This window comes from Eubalaena glacialis, chromosome 6 (assembly GCF_028564815.1).
Source record: "Eubalaena glacialis isolate mEubGla1 chromosome 6, mEubGla1.1.hap2.+ XY, whole genome shotgun sequence".
NCBI classification, from domain to species: domain Eukaryota; kingdom Metazoa; phylum Chordata; class Mammalia; order Artiodactyla; family Balaenidae; genus Eubalaena; species Eubalaena glacialis.
The window spans coordinates 144,706,602-144,727,369 of record NC_083721.1 but is presented as its reverse complement, the minus strand read 5'-3'; the positions used below and the strand labels follow the sequence as shown (position 1 = coordinate 144,727,369).

General features: G+C 38.4%; 1 protein-coding gene across 3 annotated transcripts in view; it reads left to right on the top strand.

Moving 5' to 3' along the window:
• The window catches only part of SATB1 (SATB homeobox 1), a 98,255-nt gene that overhangs the window by 34,122 nt on the left and 43,365 nt on the right, over positions 1-20,768 (top strand). For all 3 annotated transcript variants that reach the window (XM_061194723.1, XM_061194722.1, XM_061194724.1), the window contains 2 exons: positions 13,941-14,052; positions 16,636-17,090. In XM_061194723.1, coding sequence (XP_061050706.1) covers positions 13,941-14,052; positions 16,636-17,090 — 567 coding nt within the window. The remainder of the gene's footprint in view (positions 1-13,940; positions 14,053-16,635; positions 17,091-20,768) is intronic.

Sequence of the window (20,768 nt, the reverse complement as noted above, 5' to 3'; positions counted from 1 at the left end):
GAAAAAAGAAGCCACCTTTCCCTGCTGAAGCTTGGCGTTTAACCATGCCCATTCTCTGAAACTTGACAATCATTTCCATAGACATTAATAAACCCCTGTGTTCAGCTGGTATTCAGTCTGTATTATACAAAGCACCAATTTAAAAAATCCCTATCTGTTAGGCTGTAGATACATATATTTTTAAACTGCACTTTATGTTATTTTTTCCATAATTTTTGGACCAAAATGACGTTTCTAAAAAAATTCCAATAAACAATAATCACATTTTCTCCAGAGAATATCCAACATCAGTATTCAAATATTGTGTTTCACATGAGAGTCTAACTATGAAACTTATTCACATATTCACATACTTATTCATTCAGAAATATGTATTGACAGTCTGCTGTGTGACAGGCATTCTATTTCCTATGGAGTAATAAGGGTGACACACCTTAGTAGTTGAAATAATAGTAACTTTCATTTAGTACTTTTACAGTATCAAGAGTGTGTCTATCACCCTAAGTGGTAGATGGTTTTATATCCCCATTTTCAGTTAAGGAACCCGAGCCATGGAATGTTTAAGCAAGTCCCATGGTTATGGAGCAGGTGAAGCAGAGGGGCGAGAATTCATACGCAGACCCTGTGAGCTTAATCAAGTATTCTCAGATGGATGGATGGATGGAAGGAAAGATAGATAGATAGATAGATAGATAGATAGATAGATAGATAGAGACAGAGACCTTTTTAAAAAACCTTTCTCCAACTAATTTGATGTTTTATAAAATACATTTCTCTGAAGTACTGATAACTTCTTACAGCTTTCCAACTGTATTTATTCTTACTGCTGAAATTTTTCTTTAACGTATGTTTTGGTTTTGTATCTTTGATTTTGTCATTCTTACATTGACTCGCTTTAAAAATACCGTCATGCCCCTAATTTAGAGTATTCGAGGGTGATTTAGACCACGGAGACTGATTCCTGGGATAATCTGGTATTTGGGAGGTTCCAAAAAGTTTGACTGTAAGAACTCTGTTGGCAGTCACTTCTTCCCGTCCTTACATCCTGTCTGGATCAGTAGGTATAATTGCGCTAATAGCCCTTTGTTTTGACCCCCAAGACAATGTTAGATATTTGCATGGGAAACAGTGGGCAATTTCTCGAGTCTATGTGAAAATATAGACCTTAGTCATTCACGGACTCAGTGTGATGACCAAGGGTATAACTGGCAGCTCTATTTAAAGTTTCCTGTTTGAGATGTGCTTGTAGGATTTTGTACCTGCCCCTCCCTAGCATAATATTGTAAATCTATTGTAAATCTTGTTGTTAAATATCATATATTTTGAGGAAAAGCTCCACGTAGGAGCTTTTCTTTCCTCTTTTAAATGACAAAACTTTTCCCAGTTTTTACCCTACTGCCCAAGGGAGTCCGAGGTTATGAATATCTGCTTTGCCAGGCATGGAAGTACTTGATACTAATTGGATTTTATTACCACTTTCAGCAATTGTATTAATGGCGAGATCCATAAAGGAAATGGTAAACCAGTCTTATATGGGCAGTTGTGTGAATTGCTAAACTTACATCAGATTACTTTTTCTGTCTCCTTTTTTGAACCAGTTATTACTTCACTCTAGTACCTCTCTCAGGTTAGACAGTGAGATATCTGTACTGTGTTAATAATGTAATATGTAGCATCTACAATAGACGTGTCCTGCAAATTGCAAATTTTCTTTTTTGTGTCTCATCTATCAGGCTCATTTTTAGCCGGTTTATATACATAAGGGTTTTACTGTAGCTTGATATTAGTTCCCTGTAACCTTTCAAAAAAGCCAAGCTTAATAAAGCATCTAACTTCAAATGGATTGATCGCAGATATTTTATGGCCACTATCTTTTCACAAGAGTAAAACATAAAAGAGTTTAAGCCATGCCAATTTAGAGGGTGCTTTGACAATGTGTAAGCACTTCATTTTCACTTAATAGATTTTTACCTATGCTTTGTTTTAGATCTGAACAAGTTTCCTCTGACCTCAAAATCACTAATGCAAGGAAAATTACCATATCATGAGTGCATTTCCCCTATTTTTTTCTGATTTGCAGAATAATAAATACTGCCAAGGCTTAGGAGTAGACATGGCCTGAGAGAAAGCCTATTAAATGCTATTTTCTAATTTTTTTAAAAAGTTAACCAAATCATGCTAATCAATCAGATTTTCTTGCTCAAACCGAGCTAGTTTTAAAGTGCTTTTGGAGTGTCTTTTGTCGGAATGACTACGTAAATTTCAAGTTGGGCTTTATCTGGATTTGCTTTTTAAACCTGTTCTATTTCATGTCAGATTTTGGTCCCAAACAAACTCATAAACAAACAAACAGAAAACCGTAAACTCAGAATAATCAAAACAGATACTACACGCACCCGATTTTTTCCTCTTTCTTTGGAAACTGCTTGATAGTAAGGTGCTCTGAGTATTAAAAAACATAACAGAGCCTTTAACATAACAGGAGAGAGCGTCAGCCAGGCTCCGCAGTTCATTGCCAATTGAAATAAGGAACGCTCTTGCTGTTGGGACTTTTAAATCTAGACTTAAAAGTTATTTGTTCTGCTTAGCATTTTAAAAATGGTTCTATTAGGAATTGTATGTGCTTTAGTTTTAATTTTAACTCGTAATGATTGTAAAGCACCCTGGGATCCTTGCACGAAGGGCGCTACAGAAATGTAAGATTGTAGTGGGTTCTAATATGCAGTATTATTATGGGGTGCTGGAGTTCCATTCTGGACAATTCAGGAGGCTGCAGAATTCCGCATTGTAGAGAAGGTGGCTGACTTAAGAATCTTTTTCCTTTCTCTCATTCTTACTCTAAAACTTCATCCTCTTTAGTCATCATCTTTTTCTTTCTCCTTTTCAAAAGACTGTTCTCTTGTATGGCAATATTTCCCCATGAAAATGCTAATCTAATTTAGTTTACTCAAAGAGGTTAAAGAGGCAAATGATGTGTTGAAAGTTAAGAACGATTAAAGCTTTAATTGTTAGCACCGTTTGAGATCACATTCTTATCTAGATGACAAGACAGGGTATTTCCTCATTGGGTACCACCCGACTGTCCTAGGCTTGTCCTATTTTACTATCAATCCAGCGCTTATTCCTATGCAACTGAAAAACGTGGAGCAAACCAAAACGAGTATTAACTTTATGAAACTTCACAATAAATATTTCCCCAAATGTATTGAATCTCCTCGGTTATGTTAACATAGGGCAGTGCTTGATCTCATTTTCTTTTTATTTCTTAATGGAACTATCTTTGGAAGTGATATATTTCATCAGCAACTGCTGTTTGCCATCACATAATTAGTAAGCTAATAGCATTCGTTCCATGGGAGTCAAGAATGTGAGCTCTGTCCTTACCGCTCTGTAAATTCAGGCAAGTGACTCCCCATGCCTCATTTTTTAAATCTATAAAGTAGCAAGATAATAGTACCAATTTTTCAGGATTGTTTGGAGAATTACATGAGTTAATACTCGCAAAGCATTTAGAACAGCGCTCAGTTCTAAAGTACAGTATAACGTTACTTGTTTTTCTACAGCGTGGGGATTGAGAGTTTGAAATGACACTTGTGGGTCTAAGAAACTTTGTTGCTAACATAGAAGATTTTGATACAAGTGTCACTTTTTTATGGAAACAACCAAGAACTTTTCATTTGTGAAAAAATTAAAGGTCCGTTTTATAACTCATTCTCACCTTTAAGGGATGCTTTTAGCGCCGTCCTTAGAGTCAGTGTAAAGGTCTGATGCATCTTAAAATGCAAGTGGGGGAAGACTCAAGCATGATGCTTTAAATAAGCACGTTTGCAAGTTAAGCATTTGTGGTATCTTAGACTGGACAGTGTCAAAGATGCCTGATGGGGACTGTCCTCTGGATGTGAGTTTTCCCGGTGTTCCTTCCTTTAACTACCCTCGACCCCCCACTCCCTACAGCCAAGGCTCTGTCCCTCCTTTATGCCCCCCCAATAGCACTTTCCACTTTGTTTTGTAATTATCTGTGGACTAACTCCCTTCTCTGAGTACACTATAATGGATGGTCACAAAGGGACTAAGTTTTATTCATCATCACATTCAGAGATCTGACACATAGTAGGATCTCAGGACTATTTGTCAGACCTAAACAGCCTCATAGAATTTTCATCATGTTTATTTTGTGAACCTATAAACTATGTCAGTAGTTTTATTAGTAGTATTTTATACGTAGTCTTATCTATAATATCCTACTTTACAAAATATTTTTCCTATTACACTTAATTCTGAATTTTTAATTTACCTTACCAAGAGCAAATTACTTCTACATTTTCCTCTAAGAAAACCTACTGATATTCCAAGCTGTCCCATATTTTTGCTTATATTGTTAATGTTCTTGAGTATATGTACAAAATTTCTCTGTTTGTAAGCAGACAATAGTCTTGGGAGGTACAAGGGACCCAGAGATCTAAAAACTGCTATAAAAGACCTAATTGTACGTCACTGTTAAGCACACTCTTTAACAACATATTTCTGTGCACATTTAAAATTTTTCTTTTATAATCAACTATGTATTTCAGCTTGGCTAATAGGTTTTATTTTGTCTCAATTGCGTTATATTTGAGATCCATGCTTTTTTACTATTAGTCTATTTATTTATGTTTGTCTATTTCTCATATTAAAAAAAAAAAATAAAGCGGGGGGAATGCCAATAGCAGAATCAAATGATTTCTAGACCAAGATGCTGACACTGCCAAGCTGGAAATGCCAGCAGTTAGTACCACCCCGTGTTAGCTCACAGTGTCCCTCCCTCAGCTGAGGTTCCAGAGGCCACATTTGGCATTGGAGACTCCGTTTGGGGCTATAAATATATAATGTGTAAAAGTCAGCTGTGTGAAGGTCCAGAATCACCTGAATTTAGAGAGAGCTGCAAGTGGAGATAAGTGTTGAGCCATTCCAGAACAGGCCTCAGGGGCTTGGTTTGTCCACCCTTCTGCAGGAGCACCAGCTCAGCCTGGCTCTCACGCCCCCGGTGATGGACGGAGCTCCTTACTTCATGACGGACAGCCCATCCAGCACATTCTTTTTACCATTTCACCATAACTCCCAAAGAGGTGATTACCAGTATATGGCATTTTCCTAAACTGTAAAGCATTTTCATAATACTGATAGAGGTGAGCTAGGTTAATTTGATTTTTCTCTATGACCTCATCCAGAGGTGACATTGGTTTATATTTAGTAGACGTGGGAAGTCTTGGCTAACAACTAACAACTAATAAAACACAGAAATCAAGGACATGATTTAGCCCTCAGTCTCCTGTGAAATCTTGGATCAGATCTGGGTGTGATCCACTGCCCACGCAGTGGGCTCCCAAGGGTTTGTGCAGACCCAGAAGTTCCAAGCCTCTTTTGGGGAGTACATATGTGGGGAGAGCTTCCATCGGTTTCATGAGACTCCCAAAGAAAGTCTTTGGCCCCATAAAAAGCTAAAAAGCAGCCTTACTTTTCTCCCCAATTTTTAGGCAGTGTGGCTTAAAAATCTAATAGCGTTCATACAAGGAAGGAAGGAATATAAAATGTGAAGAGTTACAGAGTCTAATTCTAGTATTTACTTTTGGAAAAATGGATTGTTCAAACTACTTTAGTTCTTTTTTTCACTCTGTGGCTTGAAGTTTCTCAAAATGCTTTATTTAGGACCTCTGGAATTTAATACAAATTTGGTATCTTTTTCTGCTATTTCTAAGTACAGATATGAGAAATTTTAATCTCCATAGAGAATGGGAGATTTAACCACACAAGGGCCATCAGAGCAAGAAGAAGCAAGCATTCCCAGCGCTCAAGATTTAGAATCTTAGGAAATGATTTTTGCTATAAAATCAAATAAAACTCATTAGATTTAGATTTATCTAATGAAAAACTTGTGAAAATTCTATTTGGAGTAGCATAATGTTTAATGATAGTGAGTATATTTTTAATAATCATATTATAAGCAAGATACCAAGGGACTCCAACCTTCCTAAAAAATAAAACTGTAGTTGGGGATGTCTGAACAGTGAATGGATGATGGGTATTACAATCGCATCTTCTTTAGTCACTAAAGAAGACCCTGTAGGACCTGTGTCTGGGAATACATACAGATCTCATAGAATCTTCAAGCTGTTAGAAGGGACCTTGCAGATTATCTAGTTCATTTCCCTTCATATTGCAGATGAGCAAACCTAAGCCTCTGTGTGCAGTTAATTTGAAATATTACATGCCCTTAGTAACAGTACACTTCTTAGCAAATATTTTGTAATTTAAGCTCTTTACCAACATATTCAATTCGTTTGAATAAGAAGGTTTCAGTAGCGTTAAGAACGATCTAGACCGATACTTATACAAAAAGAATAGAGAATCTGGTCAAAAGATATTATCTGGGCCTTATGTAAAATTACTTTAATTATGCGGAAAAGCCATACGAACTGTGAGCCAGCATTTCCTTTAAAAATGATGAATTGGCTATTTAAACCATTACATAAAATTCCTGTGCTTCGAAACGGTCACATTTTCATCTTTAGGAAATGTAGTAAGAGAATTAAAACAGAATTGCCCAGGTTCTCTTTGTGCTTCCTTTTGTATTCCTTTGGAGCGTTGTACCAAGTTTCTATTTTTAGCACGATACAAGGGTGACTTTGTGTGACGATGCCATTTTCAGGCACCGGGATTGATCAAGATGGCAAGAGCCATAACTATGACAACTGGAGTTTAAGTAAAATTTAGAAGTGATTAGTCTTTTCTCAACAAATTGAGATGCCGAATATGCCCCAGTTGTATCTCCCAAGAGAATAGCTTAGAAAGCAATAAAGGATCCAGAGGGAAAGATTTGGGGAACATAAGCTAACATCACAAACAGAATATGACACTTAGAAATCCTGCCATTTGCTTCCCATAAATTGAAACCTGATTCCCTTCCTCCTCTCCCCACCCCTCCCTCAATACCAGATGGGGACTACCTGTGAATTTTCAACAAATTCGTTCCATGTCACCATCTCCTATGATGCCTTGTTTGTAGTATTTGATATCCTTTGGGATGAAAAGAAAACCCCATTTACTGAGAATCCCTATTAAAACAGTATTTGAATGTGGAGTTGATTCCATTTGATCTGAAGTTAAAATTTGACCTTTAAGTTTCCCACGCGCATCTAAAACCCTGCTGTGAAATTTCAGGCCATAGGCAGGCCGGACCTAGAGAAAGGGGAGGGCCGGCTGAGTGTGTGAAGTTACACTTGTCAAAAGATAAAAATGTAAAGGAATAGAGAGCCAGCAGTTTGACAGATTGTTCAGTAAATGCTCATTTTATTGAAAATTATAAAAAGGTGCTTAATGTCTCTGTGCCATTAATACAATACATAAAAAGGTTACTGTCAAGATTAGTGTTCCAACCCTGAAAATTAACTGCGGGGCTTTATAAAGCATCACTGTGTGTCGCCCGAGACGTTAAAGGTTTCTGTATATACATTCTGCATGCACGGACATTTATTTCAGAAAACAATTATTTTAGACTTCATGCCAAAGACATTAGCAGTGATGTGCTTTCATTTAAGACATGGATGTACCAGATATATATTACAGACAAGGTAGAACCATGAAAAATCGCCTTACAGAATTAAACCTGTGCAAGATGATTTCCCTTGTGTCTCTGGAGTATTCCGATTCAAAACATACATTCCTTCCTACAGAAGAAGATATTCAGATTCCTTAGTTGAAATTAATTAGCATTCAGAAACCAGATAGCATGTTTTTGGGTATTCATGAGATCTCTGTTTAAAAAAAAAAATGTTTTTAACTTGTAGAAATGTGTTGCAACACACAGATGGGAAGAAAAAGGAAAAAAAAAATCTCTTTAGCAAGCACTGTGTGTAAAAGGAATATTACATTTTGCACGCTCCTGATTGCTCTGTGTAAACAGTTTTTGACATCTGTCTTTATAGTTTTCGAGGAGAGGAAGACTTTGTTAAAAGAATCATTTTTATACAGCAGTCCCCATTTCAGTCTTGCTTTACCTGTATTATGAAAGCAGATGGTCTGCATGTCTTTTGAATATTTATAACTATCAAAAACAATCTCTTGCTATTCACCCTTAGGCTTATGAGATGTCAGGACTGTTCTGGTTGAAAAAAAATCATCTTGGGTGTTTACAGAAAGAGGATTACATTAAGCTGAAATGACTATACATTTTCCAGTTTAATATTTGTCCATCAGCTGTTTAATCGTATTTAGATAATTGTGTAAATAAGATGTTGTAGCTTTTGCCCTCTCTGCTGATGGAGCCTGAAAGCTTTAAACTTGGGTGAACCTCCATTTTGTAGAGGCTCTGGCGCCTCTTCCCACCTCAGTCAGACCATCCACAAGTCTTTAGTAAGTTTTGATCATGATATCACAGTCCTGTTAAAAAAAAAAAAAAAAATTTGTGCACGGAAAGCCTGTATGGAGATCACATGAATGCTAGGGAGCTGCCAGCTTCCGGTACAGGCTGTGTAGTTTATTAGAGTATACTGTAATATGCAAATAGGGTCCAGCGCTCCAATTACCCTTTAAAGATGGCATGGCTTTCTCTTTCTTCTCCATGAGCACGCAGCGCTTTGAGGGTATTTTGGAAAACTTTTGGTATAGTCGGGGTTAACTGGTTTTTTGACTGGAAGCTGAGCAATCAAAGATAACAGATTTTGCTGTGGTTGGTTGATTTGGCAGAAAAGCATGAACAGTTTTGGTTTAAATGATTGAATAACCTGATTAGCATTGTTTGGGGGTGGGTTTTTTTGTTGATGTTAAAGGCACAGCAAAGCAACTGTAAGGGTAATCAGATCACTGCCTTTCCCCAGTTGATGAACCTTTTTTTCAGAAGGCCTCACCTCTCCCTCAACCTCTTCCTTGGCTCCTAAGATGACCAAGGAGAAAAATAAAAAACTCTTCTTCCTTCGGTTTTCTAAATGTGTTATAAATACATACTTAACAGTGTACGTCCTATTCTAGCGGGGGGTTGACAGGATAGAATATTCTGAAAAAATTATGTAACCTCCACCAATTCCTTATGGGTTTGGGGGTTGTTTTTTGTTTTTCAAATGCAGAGACCTGCAGTATTTGAGAGCAAAGGTTCAGAATGTTCTAACCATATCGAAGTCAGACTGTAGAAAAATTCCACCCTTACCTTTTCACAATTAGAAAGGTTATAAATAATGTATTTGGCTGAAAAGGAAGCTCAGCCTGTGGCAGATGGTATCATTCTAGAGAACCAGGGTTTCTGTGAAGATGGCATTCTTTCAGATCGGAACTCGAGCAGACTCTCAGAAAGAGCCCGAGCTCCTCATAGGGCGCAGACATGTGCTTTATGGATCTTAGAAAAGCTTACAACTTGGCTCCTAGGATGAGAATATTGTGTCACACTGGGGTTAGGAGACCCACAGCCAATTTCTGCCGACTTCCAAACTGTATTTCCTGACGCTGGAAGCTGGGGCCTCTTCCTTGGTTTGTGTTCCTGGGTAGCGTTTGAACTTGGGATTTAAACCGAAGGAGTTTTATCAGCCTGGTTATTTTAGTCCCTGAACGTGGATGCTTTCCACAGACTGGCCACCAAATAAGAAGACTTGCCAGGCAAGTCGTGCCCTTTTCCCAGTGCTTTGGAGAAGCTCGTATAAATAGACACCCAGAGATCTGGGAGAACAGGAGCACCGAGCTCGGTGACTTCCAAGACATCTGTGCGGAAGTAGCTTCAAAAACCTGGAAGGGAGCTCTTGCAAATTCAAGAACAAAGGTTCTTCAAACTCTTTGAGTTCGAGCTTGACAGCTAAAACTGATGGATCGAAAAGATTCCCTGTGACAATTAATCTAACGTTACCTTTGACCTTTAAGAAAACAGAGAGGAGGACTTTCTGGTAGCCTGCAGTAATGACTTATTTCAGTGACCTTTTATCGATCACCAAATAGGTGCCCAGCCCTGTGATAGGTCCAGGCTATATGGAGATAAGTCCCAAGGCTCACCCACCTAGTAGGAAATAAACAGCATGACGGGTGCCATAGAGGTTCTATGTACGGGATGTTTGGGCCGTCAGGAAGAGCCTTGCAGGAGTCCGCACTGAAATTGTATCCTGGGTGAGCAGCTGTTAGCTAGAGATGGAAGAGGGCATGGATCAAATAAGTCAGAGGAGTGGTGTGTATCTTCCTGATGTCAGCTACCACCTGGTACCTACTGGCCAGCTTTGGAAGATACCACCAAATTGGAATATTGAAACAAATGGAAATGCTCTTTTTCATTGATGTTTTCCCTTGTTATCCCTTGACCCGACTTGTCATTGAATCATTTAATTTGTATCCTCTTTGTTCTTTCATAAGAAAATTTCTTTGACTTAAAATACATCATTTGAAAATTGTATCGAAGACTCATATGTTATTTAAAGCATAGTCTTTCGACTGATCTGAAATGTGATCACATAATAAAAGCCAGTGAAGAGGGAGGCGGAGGGTTGTCATAGTAATTAACTTCTCTTAAGTCCATACTCCGTATGTTCCAGGCTCTGTGCTAATTGTATCACATTCATTGTTTTATTTATTGTCAGTCCAAGTGGAGATAGTATGTCTCTTCAAGTCATTGTTTTTCTAGTGACTTGTTGAGTTCTAGGCACATAGCAGGAGTTCCATAGATATTTGCTGGATGAATGAAAAAAAAAATGCCCATATGAATAGGTTCTTAGAACAGCTCCAAGAGGTGACTGCTGCTGACATGCCCGTTTATTACTGGGAATTGTCATAGTGGTCAATTAATCTGACCGAGGTCACACTACCAGTATGTGATACATCTTGGACTTGAATGCAGGTTTAGCTGATTCTGCTTCATCAAATGAACATTTAGTGTGTATTTAATACATGCCAGGCATTTGGGCTGGAAAGTAATACAGAGCCCCAGACCTGCATGGACTCATAGCTTAGTGAGTAATCTTTTTAGTTAGTGATCTTTTTAAACTACATAGTATCTCCTTTTGATTGACAGAAGAATCCCAAGCCTCTTTCTCAGAAACATGGATCTTTGTTTACCTACCCCCTATCCATCCTCAGCCTGTAGGAAAGTATTATCAATCTTGACTTTCTCTTCTTTGTATTATCAAAACAAGAGGTGTTTCTTTATGATTTTCCAAATTTAAGATACAGGACTGAATGTGATCTTTCAAATACCACGTGCCCCCCAAAATTCTGAAATCTCTCTTCCCTGCCTTTAAAACTCATAGACCTAGTTCGATGCCATGCCTAAGCCTTCAGTGGAGATTTTACCACAGGGAAAAAAAATGTCTCACACAGTGGCTGTCTGAGCAGTTTAGTTGGACATATCACTGCATATTGTTCCAGTAAAAATAGAGGTGACCCCAAGTTACCTGAATTATGGACTATTTCCCGGCCCCCTAAAAGCACAGAAAGATAGAGAATCTAAAAAGTTGCTTTGGCATGCGTCATAACCTGTGGATTAGCCTTTTGACTTATGTCTCACTGAGGCTAATATTTACGTTATTCAGAGTTTCCCTAAGCACACACCACTTGACAGAGTAGAAAGCATCCAGAAAGTCACTTAAGGACAGAGCCTACCAATTTAGGGTTAAACGAGGGCAGGGGGAAGCTTTGATGAACACGCACATATGGATATTATTTTCCACATATGGGTAATAATGAACTACATAGCACTGTTACATATGGGCTCTAGTTTTATAAAAATATTTCAGATGTTTTTTTTTTTCTTTTTCCCACACATTGTATATTTTTCTTCCTCCCCCACCCCCATATATTTTCCACTCTTGCTCTACTGAATCACATTAAATTGAAATGATCTGTTTACATATGTCTTCCTAATAGACGGTAAACTTCTTGTAGGCAGAGGCTGTATCTTATCTGCCCTTGTATCCCTAGTACCAGCCAGGGACGTAGTAGGTGCGCAGCAAAGAGCAAATCTCATAGATGGAACCGTTGGCAAAGTCAGGTAGCCTGGACATTTGTCAGAAACCTCAGCAAAATTTTGATATTTCAGACTTTCCTGAAAACTAAGACATAAGCTACATCTAAAATTTACATGTACTATTATGTTAACATTTAAGAATCTGCCAGCATGTCTAAGTTGAAGAGTAATAATTTTTAAAAAATTGGACCAAAGTAGAAGAACATGGGCTGTCACCCATTTGCAGAATCACAGTGATCCATCAGCCATCTCAGTAGTTTTGTTAGTGTCTGACTTTATTGATCCATCATTACAATAGAGTAAGTGTGATTGAAGCTGACAGATTGTTAACTGGATCAGGTAATCTTCTGGGTCTGGTTTTGGCAACCTTGCTAAGTATCTTTTTGTACCTTGGACTGAGGGACTCTCTTAGGTCTGGATTAATGGCAGAGTATCGTGAGCACATTAAGAATGTCTTTTTAGAGAAATGTAAAAATGACTATGCAGTAGAAAGTGTCAAAAAAAAAAAAAGATATCATAGTGCCTCTTAGGAAAGATAGCCATGTTTTACATCAGTAATGTAACTCCAGCTTATCCTTCACTGGAAGTTCTTCAAAGATCCCCAAGGTTTACATATTACGGGAATGTGTGCATGTTACAAAATTAACACTGATGACGGATGTCAGGAGAATGAATGATAATCAAAAGAGCTCTACATTAGAAGTAGCTTAAAGAAGATAACGATGTAAAAATCCTTTTGTCCCCAAACTGGCTTTTCTGGTTGTTCCCCGCCTTGTGTAAACCGTTTCACCATAGACCACCTGAAGTCTGTAAATGTAAGTTCTCATGTTTCTACACACAGGAGTGGAAGACAGATTGGCTCTGCAAAGTCTAATTATTCCTACGACTCAATTGGAAATTAATTTACCCACTACTAGAGAATATGAGTGTTGTGGCTGGAAATAACCATGATCAAGTCACTGAAATGACCAGGACCAAAATTTCCTGGGAAGAAAATACTTTTCTTTGTTGAAAATGAGTTTTAAAAAAAAGACAAAACTAGTAATACATCAAAATCATTGTCTGTCTTCATTTTTCTATGTTAAACTGTTGACTCCATTTTCCAAGCTTTTGTTATTAGAAGCAGGATTCAGACAAGTGACAAAATAGGGCGTTTTCTTTTTTGTGGTATCCTTGAGAGATGAGTCACCATGAAATGCGTATTTTTAAAAATGATACAGTTAGTTTGAAATTCAAAACCCAAGCTTTACTATATATGAAGCTAGCAATAAGATTGCAGCATATTTTTTTCTTCTGTTAGAGGATCTTGTGAATAGTTTTTCTCTTCTTAAATGTGGTCAGTCAGGCTTGCAACAGTGTTAGTTTACCTCCAAGTGAAACCCAGATACTGTGAGTGGAAAGTGCAAGGGGTGTTTCCCAAACTTTAGTGGGCACGCGAATCCCCGGGGATCTGATTAAAATGCAGGTGCTGCTTGACCAAGTCTGGGGTAGGGCCCAATATTCTGCATTTCTAATAAGCTTCCAGATGATGCTGATATTATGGTCCCTGGGCCATCCTGGGAGTTGCAAGGATGGAGAATTTAGTCACCAAACCACAAAGTGGCATTTATTTATGAATTACAATCAGAAAGTCGTCTCCAAGTATTTGGATTTATTGGGATCGGTGGAAGTTTGAAGTTTGTCCGCCCTGGAACAGATGACATTGGTGGAGGTCCCATACATACTAGAGCAAAGTCTGTGGGTGTGATCATTTTATACCAGTCTCAGTGGACTGTTGCTTTCTACTTAAATAAAGCATTTGATGCTCTACTTATTGACTTTGAAGAAGTCATGGCTTTAGGCTACAGTGTGAAACAAAAATGTATTGGTACTCAGTTGATGAAAAAAAGTTACAGTTTCCACAATTGAAATCATGTCTGTGTTCTGTCTTGTGCCGCTGTGTATTACAACTGTTTCCATCCCCCTCTTCATGCAGAGTATGATTTCTTCCATTGTGAACAGCACTTACTATGCAAATGTCTCAGCAGCAAAATGTCAAGAATTTGGAAGGTGGTACAAACATTTCAAGAAGACAAAAGATATGATGGGTAAGCAGAAAACCGTTGCAGCGGTGGCTACATACCATTACGTGTCATTTGGGGGTTTATCCAAGTTGCATGTAAAGCCAGGTCTTGTGATTGCCCAATTAGAGATCAATTTAGAATGTTTCTTGGAGGGTGGGGAGTGGGTCTGAGTATAATGAGATAATTAAATTCAATAAATGTTTGTGTTTAAATCAGCCCAACTGACTTGGTTGTCAGACATGCAGGAGATGGAGGCGAGGCAGGGGGGAGCTGTCATTTTTTAACATCTCAGTGAAGACCTAACCAGGCCTTGAATAACTAATATTGGCTGTGGGTTCTCTCGGAGATAAATCATGCTTTTATGTTTTTTTGAGTTTTGTTTGAGAGAAAGGGAAAGTGCCAATTTTTACACCTAATTTTTGAGGGTATCCAATTGTATTTATAGTCTCCACAGTTGAGATCAAGTGATGTTTACAGCTATAGTCTCCAGCCCCCCCAGATAGGCACTTTGGTGAGCCTACTGCTTTACCATCTGTAACCAAAGAACCATTGCATCACTTCTAGACTCTCAATGCCATGGCATCCTATCTTAACATGTAACTTTAGGTCAATATTTGTTACACAGGAAATACATTAAAATTATCTGCAGTGTGAAGTGACAGATAAAAGTCGTGTGTTGTACCCTAGCATTTAGATTATGCCATTTCTCCCTCTTGAATTTGTTAGTGTTCGTTAAAGCAAACACTGTGATTAAGGTTAATGTTTTCATTTCTATTAAGGTTTTCTTTCACATACTTGTACCTTCCAAATAAAATGTTTTCAAATAATATAGGAATGGGATGTTTAATATGCATAGCATTACGTTGTGTTTTAAGTCTATTTCTGTTTACGTCCATTACGTTCATTTAGTAAAACAATAATAACTTCTCCTGAAGATTTTAAGAGGCAAGAGAACCTGAATTTTGAGCCTGTTTTAGCTTTTAATATTTGAAGCAAAACCATCCATCTACCAAAACAGATTCTTTGCCGTTTATAGCTTAGAGCTGTAATGAAGACAATGCATCATTTTTTGGAATAATTGCTTGAATTACTATTCCCTATGAATGGCCCACTTGGACTGATATCACTGGTAGAAATGGAAGGTTTCTTCCCCAATGCTTAGTTATATTTTGCATGTATCAGTGACTATAGCAATATGATAAGTTCCTCTAAATATAAAGCCTGAATATTTAATAAAAAGAGAAATGATGATTAAAATCAACCCAGAGTCCACACATGGGAAGCATGGTGTGCTATTTATTTATTTATTGGCCACACCGCATGGCTTGTGGGATCTTAGTTCCCCAGCGAGGGATCAAACCCGGACCCCACAGCAGTGAAAGTGCGGAGTCTTAACCACTGGACCGCCAGGGAATTCCCATGGTGTACTATTTAGAAAGACTCACCTACTGACCATCCTCAGCCTTTCAGGTCAAGAGCATCAAAGCAGTCTCTTCCTTGTAGCAGGAAAGCAGTTGACACACTTACTGTTCACTCTCAGCCAGTCCCTGTGAGGGATCTAGCCAAGGGAGAAATGTTCGTCCTGTGTGGGTGCTAATAAATTGCAAGATGGTGACAGTATCACCATTGCATCAGAGTGACTCCCCACCCCTTCCTTGAAAGATTGTCGTAGCATCTGGTGATGGTCACAGCTTCTTCAAGAAGCATTTGGGTCTTAGCAACACTGGGTATGCTGGCTTGCAATGCATTAAGTCCTTTGCTTCATTCTAAGAAATATTTGCAGCTATACCCGTCATCTAACATGATAGTTAGAATTCAGCAAAACAGGACGTATAAGATACCCAGCCCAGTGTTCAGCATGCACTGAGTTATCATTACTGATCATTATGACCACTTTTATTATTTATTATATTGATTACTTTTTTTATATTAACGGCTAGGTTAAAATTGAACATAAGTAACATTTGTGTACTCTTTTTTTCTTGCAAACTTTTTGCCTAGAGTAGTAACAGTTAATGTATATATTATGAGAAAATACTTGCATATTTCTTTTTTCTACAGTTGCATATGATCTTTTCCTAGCCCCACTCACTCTTTCTAGTTGCCGTTAAGCAAATAGTGTTCTTCTAGAAGCGACTTTTTTTTTTTTTTGGGCCGCATGCACCACGTGGCTTGAAGGATCTTAGGTCCCCGACCAGGGATCGAACCCAGGTCCTCAGCAGTGAAAACGCCAAGTCCTAACCACTGGACTGCCAGGGAATTCCCTAGAAGCTGTTTTAAAATAAATGTTGCCTTATAAGAAGTAAGAGTGAATAATCGTTTGACCCCCAAACTAGTCACATAGAATTTGAAAATAATTGATTTCCAGCCTTAAATGTAAACCACATTATCAAACTAGAAAGTGTTATCCCCCTTTCAAAGTTTGTGCCATGGTGCAGAAGACAAAAGTAAAAACATAGCCAGTTGCATTCCATCTTGAGATGTTCTTAGTTTCCTCGGACCTTGGGTGTGCCCTGTGCCTTCTGTCTGTATTAGGGAATGATGGGAGATCCTTATCAATGCAGATCATTGTTGGCTCAATGTGATTTTCCTTCTCGTCCACTTCAGTGGAAATGGATAGTCTCTCTGAACTATCCCAGCAAGGTGCCAACCACGTCAACTTTGGCCAGCAGCCGGTCCCAGGGAACACCGCGGAGCAGCCCCCGTCCCCCGCGCAGCTCTCCCATGGCAGCCAGCCCTCTGTCCGGACCCCTCTTCCCAACCTGCACCCTGGGCTCGTGTCAACGCCCATCAGTCCTCAGTTGGTCAACCAGCAGCTGGTGATGGCTCAGCTGCTGAACCAGCAGTATGCAGTGAACAGACTTCTAGCCCAGCAATCCTTAAACCAACAGTACTTGAACCACCCTCCCCCTGTCAGTAGATCTATGAATAAGCCTTTGGAGCAACAGGTTTCCACCAACACAGAGGTGTCTTCCGAAATCTACCAGTGGGTACGTGACGAACTGAAACGGGCAGGAATCTCCCAGGCAGTATTTGCACGTGTGGCTTTTAACAGAACTCAGGTCAGTTTTGTTTTATGTGTAAATGGTTCCTCTCTGTCTTTTTCTCTTCCTTCTTTCATCCCATCTATACTGATGTTTATGCTGTTACTTTGTACTAACATTTTTTTCCTTCTCTCCCTGTGGTCATATTGTCTGTACCTGGGGGTGCCTGCATTTTATCATTTCTCTCCTTATCGTAAACCTCTTCTACCAAGAGAAAGCTGTGTACAAATCGATCCTGATTCAGGGGCCTTGAAAGAATAAATATCGAAAATATTTCAAACTGACATTACCTATGCTTTTATATAATGGAATTATAGACTGTTAGTAGCAGATTGAGAAAGGTTTCAGGACTTGGTGAAGGCCATTGGTAGGGCTCCAGGCTTCTAGCCCACTATCCACCTTTCCTAGACCAGAGATCAGCAGACCTTTTCGGTAATAGGCCAGATAATAAGTATTTTAGTCTTTGAGGGCCATAGCAGCCATAGACAGAAATGCATGGTGTGGATATTGTGTTTCAATAAAACTATTTACAAAACAGGCCCTGGGGTAGGCTTGGCCTTGGAGGCCTTAGCTTGAGACTTCTCACTGAGATTTGCATATACCCTTTGTGTTCACACCTTTGTCCTCCTGGGCAAATTCCTGTGAAGATATTATCAGCAAGGAAGATGTTTAGCAGGATGTGGAGAAAGGGTGATATACAGGAGAAGACCTAAGATAAAGACATCTGAAAAGCCCTAAAAAAATTGATTCCATTAAACACTGAATGAGAGGATTTTTTTTAAATGTCTTTTTTTGGAAACTAGTATGATATGTACATGGTGTTTATTACACACACACACACACACCAGAAAAACCCCAGAAGAACATGTAACTTTGATTAGAATGAGGACATTATGTCCTTTTAACTTTCTTGTTTTACCACTGTTCTTTCTTCTGTCAATTTTTTTTTTTTTGGCCTGACTCATACTTTCCTTTCGTATTTAAGTTATTTTGTTTATTACATGGTAATAAGAATAAAATCCGGGTACAAAAATATCTAGTATTAATTCCTTGCTGGCAGAGTTTCCATACCTAGGAGAATCCCAGCTGTGACTTATTTTTGGCTTGCCTTCACTGGATTGAAACTTAGGAGGCCTTACAAAGCCTTTAACTCAGTGTTTTCAGTTTCTTTAACTGTTTTTTGTACATCATCTGTCTGTGTTTAAAAGGGTGGTTGCAAAGTTATTTCTCAGGTTAAAATTGTATGGTTTTACCTAGTTTTATTAATATATCTTTACAACTTAAAAATGTGTTCATTATTAGCTGGTAAATTTAATATGACACCCCTATTCAGTTGGAGGGTCATTATTTTAAAAAAATGAATGGATGAAAGAATCAAGTCAGCCTTCTAGCTACTCCTGTTTCTGGCAGCATCCTTTGTTTTTGTAACTAGCAGTAACTACCAGTAGTTCTCAGTATTGGGCAAAAACTAGGCAGGTCTCTGCCTAAAAGTTGCTTGTTGAACTGAATTGAAAGCCCACGAAGACAAGCATTGACATGGACACAAATGACTCACAGATTCAGTGGAAAGCATTTTGGAAATTGAGCAAATTGTTATTTCTTAAAGGACCAAGGAAAATGTGTTTTATGTAGTAAAGAGAGTCCAGCTGAAGGTGAAAAGGGTAAGGTCACCACCCATCAGTGTGTTTTTTCTTCTGTGGGGCTGTAATGTCCCAGGCATCACCCTGGAGAGTGACCATTTGTTCTCCTTGGGTTTTCACATGGACAGATTCCACAGATATCAATAGGGTTTGTTACTGGAAAAAAGACAGAGTTCTCTATTTTATACCCTATCAATCTCTTTGAAAAGATGGTTATCTCTGTGGTTAACATTGAAAACAGTGACTTAATGTTTTCAAGGGAGAGAGGAGAATGAAACCCGGGTGCAGCTTGATACCCATCTCTTTATTAATAATAGCCAGTTGAGAAAGCGTCATTACCGAAAAATTGTCTGGAGCCCCGGATGACAGAGGGGTTTGGTTTTAAACCTGTATAGAGGTAATTGGGACTCCTCCGTCGAAGTGGATGATGGGCCATGTTTGAAGCTGTCTGATTTCAATGAGAGTCATTGTCTATGTATGTATATTTAAGAGTTCACTTTTGGAGAATTCGCTTTGGAACACGCAAGCATGCATGTCTTTTCGGTGGTCATACCAAAACGCCACGCACACTCACGCGTACACACACAGCTGCATTTATTTTAATGATTATACATTCATATGCGTGTATGTAGTATGTTTATTTCAAACTGTATGCATTTCAATAAAAGCAGGTGCATCGTGAGAGTGTATGGTGTGAGTGTGGAGGGTGAAAATACACATGCTAATGCATATGTATAGAGCAGGAGCTCTGCAGAGTTAAACCGCACAGACACATTTGTGTGTACTTATTAGAGTGTGCAATTCCGTCTCCAGGTTTTAAAAAAATTAATGTAAAATATGTACATACAAATGCAAAGTTCTCTGATGTGATCGGATAAAGATACTGGCATCCTATAAACAGTATGTTAAAACATTCATGTAATAGATAATGCTGTTGTGAGTTGAGAATATCGACAGCTCTGTATAACTTTAAAATCCTGGGTCTCATCTTTCAACTCTTCATTGGAGAATTTTCTCATCAGCTTAATTGGGTCTCCTGAATTAAAACATACCCTCTCTTTTAAGACATTCCTATATCACTATTTTTTTTAAAAAGTTGAAAACAAAAGAAAACAAAAAGATGAAAAAAAAGTCTACCTTTTCTGAAAGTTTGTGATGAAATTTATATAATTCCTTGTTTCAAGGATGTTTCCCCCTTCTGAATTGATGGGCATATGTTCTTTAATTGCTACGGAAGGTACCAGCTTTTAGCATCTGTCATTCATTCAGTTATGCCTACTTGATGTCTTTTTAATGGAAACCCATGGCTAAAATTAATTGCTGAAGCTTCTAGATTTATACTTTTCAATTCACTCCTCTGTATTATTGCTATTTAAAGGTCATGATAGAAGAAAATATATTCTTTAGTGCTGCCCCCCTCCTTTTTTAAATAAATCCCATAGTTTAACTCTGATCCCATTCTGTGGCTTTTCCCCTTTTTTCTCCCCCCTCCTCTTGTCTTTGGCACACTTTATTTTCCAGTAAAATAAAGAATGAAGATGGATTATTCAAAACTGATAACAGTAATGGACCATCATGTAATGTTTTATTGAATTTGAGTTCTGTAAATTATGTGGTGGAGAGAAATTTGCCTGCTTAAGTATAACAGAAATTGCTACTGTGTTCCTATAATTCTTCACAGTGTAATTTAAGAAAAGTCCACTCTCCATATCACTATTGAATAAAAGGTAAAAAGGTGCTATTACCCCAATGTGACAGCTCTTGTTTGGCCTCCCAACCGACAGAGATAAATGTGTCTGCTTATAACTTGCTTGGCCTGAGTCCAAGGTAGGAGGTGGAGTTTGAAAGTAGTCTTTCACCTGGATGTGTGATTAAAAATTCACCAAACAAGAGGCAGGTAGCCTTGAAGAATCTTCTACATGTTTTATTTTTAGAGGGAGGTTTCATCAAATCATATTTTCCTTCTGAGGGCTTTGAAGTTCCACGAAGCTGATAAAAATCTATTTGAATCAGTGATTATGTTCAAAGAGGAGACAAACGGGAGGCCAGACAGGCT